Source organism: Pteropus vampyrus, unplaced genomic scaffold (genome assembly GCF_000151845.1).
Source record: "Pteropus vampyrus isolate Shadow unplaced genomic scaffold, Pvam_2.0 Scaffold333, whole genome shotgun sequence".
NCBI lineage: Eukaryota > Metazoa > Chordata > Mammalia > Chiroptera > Pteropodidae > Pteropus > Pteropus vampyrus.
Window position 1 is genome coordinate 218,641 of NW_011889114.1, and position 7,852 is coordinate 226,492.

General features: G+C 49.9%; 1 protein-coding gene across 1 annotated transcript in view; it reads left to right on the plus strand.

Annotated features, from left to right (window-relative positions):
* Window positions 1-5,527: 5,527 nt before the first annotated feature.
* Window positions 5,528-7,852, plus strand: part of BSPH1 (binder of sperm protein homolog 1) — an 18,427-nt gene continuing 16,102 nt past the window's right edge. The window contains exons 1-2 of the mRNA XM_023522129.1: window positions 5,528-5,751; window positions 6,014-6,129. Of these exons, the coding sequence (XP_023377897.1) occupies window positions 5,528-5,751; window positions 6,014-6,129 (340 nt within the window). The remainder of the gene's footprint in view (window positions 5,752-6,013; window positions 6,130-7,852) is intronic.

A 7,852-nucleotide genomic window follows, 5' to 3' on the forward strand; every position in this document is an offset into this window, starting at 1 on the left:
GCTCTCACTCTCGATGCACTCAGACAGCCCTGAGGAACTAAGAATCATCCTGCCCCAAGTGTCAGTCGGGCCAAAGTTGGGAAACTCTGATGAAGAGGACCCTGCAGAGAATGCCGAGGCCCTAGGGAATGGTGGAGCCACAGAACAGAAGGATCTTGTGTCTCTGAATCACAACATAGGAGGCCGTCCACCAAACACCCACACTGAAGTGTTAGATGAATCAACCTGAACCTCTGCTGGGTTCAACCAGTGATGTCTGGGAGTTGTTTGTTACAATCGTTAGTCTGTTACTAACACAGGTGGACAAGACACAGCCTCCGTCTTCAACCTAGTGGTCCCATCTCTTGCTCTGGATCAGATTCCTTCCTCTGTATAACCTGGCAAAGACCATGAGAGGGATGAGGGATCTTCTGGGAGAGAGTGGAGAAGACAGACGTCCATCTTTGAGCCTCATCAATGGGTTGATACAATTAGGGATCCTTAAGCGACATCGCATTTTCTGCCTCTGGGTCTCTGCGTCTCAGAACTGTTTGGTCTTGGTTTTGTGAAGTTTCAACCAGTTAATATCTGGAAAGGGCTTAGAGGAGTACCCAGAGCATAGCTGCTGAATAAATGCTAGCTATCATCACCTTCTTCACCACCATCATCGTCACCACCACCATCATCATCATCATCATCACTACCATCATCACCACCATCATCACCATCATGATCACCATCGTCATCATCACCATCACCAACATCATCACCATCATCATCACCATCATCACTACCATCATCATCATCATCATCGTCACCATCATCATCACCATCATCACCACCATCATCATCATCATCATCATCGTCACCACCACCATCATCATCACCATCATCATCATCATCACCATCATCACCACCATCATCATCATCATCATCGTCACCATCGTTATCACCATTATCATCACCATCACCAACATCATCACCATCATCACCACCATCATCATCATCATCATTGCCATCACCACCATCGTCACCACCACCATCACCACCATCATCACCATCATGATCACCATCGTCATCATCACCATCACCATCATCATCACCATCATCATCACCATCATCATCACCATCATCATCGTCACCACCACCATCATCATCACCATCATCACTACCATCATCATCATCATCATCACCACCATCATCACCATCATCATCATCACCACTGTCATCACCATCAATGATGTTCCTCAGTCAGGGACACCACTGAGCATATGGGAGGCTGGTGGTGACGGGGAAGGCAGGCAGATTCTCCCATACATTGAACTAAGGTTATCTTTGGGAGTTGCTAGTAAGGATCAACACGTACTAGATACTATTAGCCATCTGCAAAGTAATCCAGCAGATGGTCTAATCTTCTTAACTGGGTTAAAATCCTCCATAATCTGGGCCCTGCTGACCTCTCATCCTCACTCCCCAACTAACATTTCCTTGACCTTACTCTACGCTCTTTCTCGCCTCTGACGGTTTGTCCATGCCCTGCCTCAAATGCCTTTCCTCTCTTCCTAGTTTTACTCCCTTCTCCTGTCCCATGGAGACTTGGTCCAGCCTGGACGAATACTCTTCCTCACTCTTAGAATACTCTGAGCTGATCTTTATAAAAGCACTTACCAATTTTTAAAAGAATATAACTATCTACTCGTGTATCCGTCACTCCCATTCACTATGAGCTCCCTGAGCATAGGGCCTGGATTTTGCATGCCGCTGTTTCCAGCCCGTAGTACAGTGCCTGGCACGTGGGAAACACTCGGGAAATGTGTATTCAATAAATGAGTTGGTAAGATACATGCAGAAGAAACTCGGGGAACCTGAGTTTTGGCACAGGAATGTGGCCGTGGTCCATAAAAGCTGACAGTCAAGGACACTGTTCCCTCTCGGAATAAACTGTGGGTTCTTAAAGTTTTTGGGTCTTGTCTGTTCTTTTGAGAACCCAGCCCTTCTCTCTGGAAAATTGCTCGTGATGTCTTTGTGGGAGAGACTGCTGTGCGGTCACCGAAACCAGCTTCGTTTTCCTCCCAAGTGCACTGCTAAACCGCACTTCTCAGACCCCCATGCAGTTAAGTGTCACGTGGGTTCTGGCCAGTGGACGTGGAAGACAGTGACGCATGTCAGTTCCTGGTCTGGCCAAAAAAACTCTCCTCCAAGATCCTCCGGACTCTTATGGTTTCTGTCTATCGGCTAAAAGCAAAGAATCCACAGAACGCTCTAAAGCCTTAGAGATGGCAGAAATTCAAGACAGAAGAAGCTTAGATTTCTGCCAACCACATGTGCCATTGTTGGATTTCACAGGAGCGGGAAACAAAATGTCATTATGTTCAGCCGCCGACAGTTTGGCGTTTGTCTGGGGCGATAGCTATTCTCACTACCTTGATAAAAACACACCTAACATGATTAAGATGGTAAATTTTATGCTCTGTGTATTTTACCACAATTTAAAAAAAAAAAAAAAAGCGTAACGGGAGTGTCCGAGTCGGGGTCTGAGGGTTTAGTCCATTGGAATTACACAGCCTCCCATTTTAATGGACAGAGTATTTGCATTCCCCCTACTCTGCGCTGGGAATTATGAAAGATGCTCGTGTCCGTTATTCTATTTAATCTTCAAAACAGCCCCTCTAAGTGAATGCGATGGTTCCTCTTTCATAGGTCGAGAACTGTCATTGCTGGACCGAGGTCACACAGAGAAAAAGGAGGCAGATCCAGGGTCCGAGCCCCAGGTCTGACTAAGCCACCTGGGGTCCAGGGATCATTACTCTGGCTCATTCATTGTCCCCCGTTTCTAACCCCTCCCATCGTCCTCCAGTAGACTCTCTTCCGCGGGTCTCCAGGGAATAGAGGAGGAAGGCCGGCCACCCCAACCGGTACCTGGACAATCGTTTCATCTCTCTTGGCCTCTTCTTTCTGGATCGAAGGAAGACAAAATGGTGCTTCATGGGTCTCTCTCCACGTGCCATTCTTCTTGCTAGCCCCAGAGGGAAATACTGACATTCTTACAGAAAAGAAAAAAATGTATGCTGTCGCTATGGAGGGGAAGGACAGATGGAGCATTTATCCAGCACGTCCTGTGTTCCAGGCTAGATGCTCAACACGCCGTAGGCCACTTGGTTCTCGTACATCGACCGATAGATATTTTTAATCCCCATTTTACAGATGAGGGGACCGAGGCTCCGAGAAGCCACATACTTCACCTGAGCCAGTTACGCAGCAAGGATGCTAACTCCACAGGCTCTGCTCATCGTGGGAACCTTGACTGCAGCCTCGAACCCCCGTGGGTCACACCCGTCTCCCTGGCCGGAGGCGAAAGTATCCTAATGAGAAGCGACCATCATTTCTATGAGCTCGATGGCCTCCATGCCATTTCCTTGGTGACACTTAAACGTGCCATTCTCAGCAGAAGCAGCAGCCCAGGGTTCGGAACTGCTTGTCTGGGTTTGTCCTGAGTCTCAGCTACTATCGCCACTTCGGCCACCGGCTGCCAGTTACTGCGTGCCTCCTGGACCCACCATCCAATCCGCTCCTTCTAACAGCCCGCGAAGGAGGTATGACCGTTTTTATTTCACAGAAGAGGAAAACCGAGATGTGCCAGGTCAAGTCACCTACCCAAGGACCACAGACGGTAACGGACAGATCTTGGATTCAACTGCAGACCTGTCTACACAAGTGTCGGAGCTCTTAAGATCCATAACTCACTTCCCTGCTCTAGGCCTTCATGTCCTCACCTGCAGAGTGTAGGTTAATAATTCCTGCCTCTCGGGGAGCCCGGGAGGGTCCATCGAGAGCCCGATGTGAAAATGCTTTGCGACTGTATATGGCTTGTGGCATTTATGAATAATTAAGGCAGAGGTCAGGTCGGCTCGGGGGAGATACAGCATCGGATGGTGCAAACTCTTTAACAACAAATCCAGGTAACGGGCTGGGAATCGAGATCTCAAAGCCCCCGATTCAGCAGGTGAGTGGCGCCTCTGAGCACCTGAGCCGCAGGTGCAACGCCCCCGGCTTTTCCGCGTGGCTCGCCTGTTGCCAACAGGAGCATTGTTGTGGCTTCTCTTGTTCGTCTTAGCCACGGCACCATCCGTTAACCATGCTTTTCCTGAGCGATGTCTCATTCGCTGCCTATCTGCCTCTGACTGACTCTGGCTGCTGTCTCAGACCCTGCCTTTGACTACAGAAGCTGGCTGCTCCGGGTTCGAATCTTGGCTCCGCTGCATATCACCTGGGTGACCTTGGGAAAGTGACTTAAATTCTCCAAGCCTCAGGTTCATCATCTGAAAAAATGGGGATACTCATTTAGGCTCGTCGTGATGATTCGCTGGGGTTATAGAAAATAACAGATCATACTCACTGAGTGCTACACACTATTCTAAGTTCAATAAAATCCTGATCATAGCCCGATGACATAGATACTATTATTACCCCCATTGCATGAGTGGGGAAACTGAGGCATGGAAGGCGTAAGCGCCTTGCTGAAGATCACCACTTTGAGCGGTGGGGCTGGTAACTGAACCCTCACGATCAAACTCCAGAAACTGGGCTCTTAGCCACTGTCCTCTTCTGCCTCTAGGCTTAGCACGGGACCTAGTGTGTGCTAAGCGCCCCACAAGTGTCTGTTGAAACAGTGTCCTTGTTCAGAGCAGACATCGCCAGCTCCTTCTGAGTGTCAGAATCGGATTTTCAGCTGCTTTCTGGGCATGTAACCTCTAGACGCCTACCACGCACCTCAGATTCCAAGATTTGGCGTTGGACACGTAGCCCGAAATATCTCATCCCAAGATCACTTAATTTGATCACACGACATTCGCTATGATTTAAACGTTTGTGTCCCCCCAAAACTCATACGCTGGAATCCTAACCCCCGAGGCGATGGTGTTGGGAGGTGGAGCCTTTGAGAGGTGATTAGGTCACGAGGGTGGAGCCGTCCTGAACAGGATCGGTGCCCTTATAAAGGACCCCAGAGAGCTCCCCCGTCCCTCCGCCACGTGAGGACATGGGGAGAAGATGGCCGTCCACGAGGAAGCGACTTCTCGCCAGACACCGAAGCTCCCGGCACCACGGTCTTAGACTAACCATTCTCCAGAACAGCGAGAAACGAATTTCTGTTGTGCATAAGCCACGCGATCTGTGGCATTTCTGTACAGCAGCCCGAAGAGACAAAGACGACATTTCCCCAATCTCTCAAGTTATCACCCCAAGAATAAAGCTGTTTCTCTCCTTATCGGCTCCCTATGTCCTATCAGTCCATCAAATCCAGTTGATTCTACTTTTTAAAAATATAGCTCTACGATCCATGTCTACCCCTCTGTCTCTGCTATTACCGGCAAAAATCAGGCTTTTACCGTCTCTCCCTAATCTGTCATCATGGACCCCAGTCCCTCCCCAGTCCAGGCCACCCAGCTGCCCTCGGGAGCTCCCTCGCTGCGTGCTTTTCTGCGTTCATTCAGAAACAAATGTTTATTGAGCACTTACAACGTGCGGGGTGCAGAGCTGGGTGACGAGTATGCCGCAGTGTGGGGAACGGGCACGGTCCCCGCCTTCATGGGGGTGGCCGTCTACAAAGGAGAAGAAGAAATTGGACACAAACAAAATGTTTGGTGTGACCATAGCTCCGAAACAGAGCTATGTTTCGGAGCTATGGTCACACCGAACAGAGGCCGCGGTGAGCAATGGCCGAGGCAAGGTTCTCTTTGAAGAGGAGCTCACGGGAGACACCGTGACGATGCCGTGAGACCTGGAGGAGGACAAGGACGAGGTCGCCACGAGGAGTCCCTGCCAACTGACATCCTGCGATGGTAATGAGTCTACTTGGCCCGAGTCCTGAGATATTAATAGAAACTCTTTGGGGGGGTTGGGGGAACTCGAGACGATGATCGAACGGTAAAGTGAGCCCGAATAGCCAGACGCCCACGTCCGGTACATTCCGTTTGGGACCGAGTTATTCCTCAAGCACGGCATGTTCAAACACGTGGAGGGCCCTTTGTTCCAGCCATGGGGTGGTCGGGGCTGGCATCCGGCTGCTGTCACCGTGTTGCCGGCTCAAGAAAGAGGAGAGTGGCCTTAAACCACAGTCGGACATGGGTGCAGTCTTCCCGGTCGTCGAGTGTAGGAAAATAAAACGCATCGCAAGGACTTGCTGTAAGCGCAATGGATGCTGGGAAGTTCTTTGGGACGGGCGTATGAGTCAGACGTCAATCACCGTCAATAGGACAGGAGAGAGCCGTCTTTGCCACTTGCTCTAAACCCTTCGCCACATCTGGTTTCACGCTTATATCCCCGCCTCGCCGCAAGGGTCAAAGCTACGCCTTAGTTCATTCACGAACCTGAAGCCGTGGGACCTCCAGGTTTCAACGTTCTCAAGAATCTAGCCATGGAAGCCGCTGTGAAAATTACAGGAGTGTAAGGTCACCGGAGTGTCGCGTGTCTTCAGATTACTGAGCCTTCTGCTCCCCGGGAGCAAAGGACCCCACGTCTAAAAAAAAAAAAAAAGCTCGGTGTGAGACACACACACACACACACACACACTCACTCACTCACTCACTCACTCACTCACTCATCTCTTCTCCTGTGTACTCAGGCTGCCTTTGGGGGGAGAAGCAGCAGGACCTCGGGGTGATGTCTTTGAATGCCACCTTTCTCCTTCCTAAAACAGGAGAAATGACCTTCAGGGGTTGGTGAAAAAGATTCACGGTGCCACGAAGAGATTCGTTCGCCACCAGGAACTCAACGGGCAATTGTCCAGCCTAATTCCCCTTCCTCTATCTCTTTCCCCCAAACTTAGGGTACGGGCGGGCTTCACTGTCATTATGATCCGGCTTCACCCTCTCCCTCAAGTTAGTAGAGAAAAGAAGCCATCTGCCCCCAAGGCCACTTTCTCTGGCCTTCCCGTCCCTGAGCTCTAGAGCTGGGCTGTCCCATACGGCAGCCACTGGCCGCTGGTGGCTCTTGAGCCAGTAAAATGCGATGAGTTCTAATTGTCATGTGTTATAAGTGAACAGTACTCGCTAGGCTCTGAGGATGAAGCATGAAAAAGAAGTGAACGCCTCATTCATAATTTTTGTGTTGATTACATGTTGAAAAGGTAACATTTGGGAGAGCGCGAGCCAACAAAACCCATTATTAAAATAAATCGCACCTGTTTCTCCTTACCGTTTAAAAAAAAAAAGAATGTGGCTAATGTAAAACCTGCAATGATCTATATGGCTCACGTCGTATTTCCTCTAGTGGACAATGCTGCTCCAGACGCCCCCTCCTCACGGCGGGGGCCTCAAAGCCTCACTCGTCACACCCTCCCAGGTCCCTAGGCTCAGCTGTACCTTCGCGAGCATCCTTCCTGGCCCTAGCTGTCTCCACGAGCCTGCTTTAATATTCCGCTCCCACGACCTCTGGATTATCTGGACATTTTTGGTTCCGACCTGTCTGCAGGACGAGACTGCGGCCCGCCCCCAGGAGGGTTTTCTGAGTGGTTACGATCAGAGGCCATTGGGATTGGAGAGCCCCAGGGTGAATGACGATGCCCCAAGAGGAGTTCATACATATCCATGAGGCTCATAAAAATCAGTCACGTGTACGGTAGTGGGTTTCTGTGGGGGAGGCCGGGGTCATGGGCAAGGTCATGGGCAAGAATATTCATGAGCAGAGGAGAACTGGCCCCTCCACAGGCAGCTACAAGGAAGAGAATTGGTTTCAGCTGAATAATAAAAGACCGAGAGCCAGAAATGTTTCTGGCCAGAAGGGAAACTAGCTCTCTCTGAAACACATCATCTGCTTTGTTCCTAACGTTTAAATTCTATCCTACCATTCTGAAAAAAATTGTTAAACATCCGTG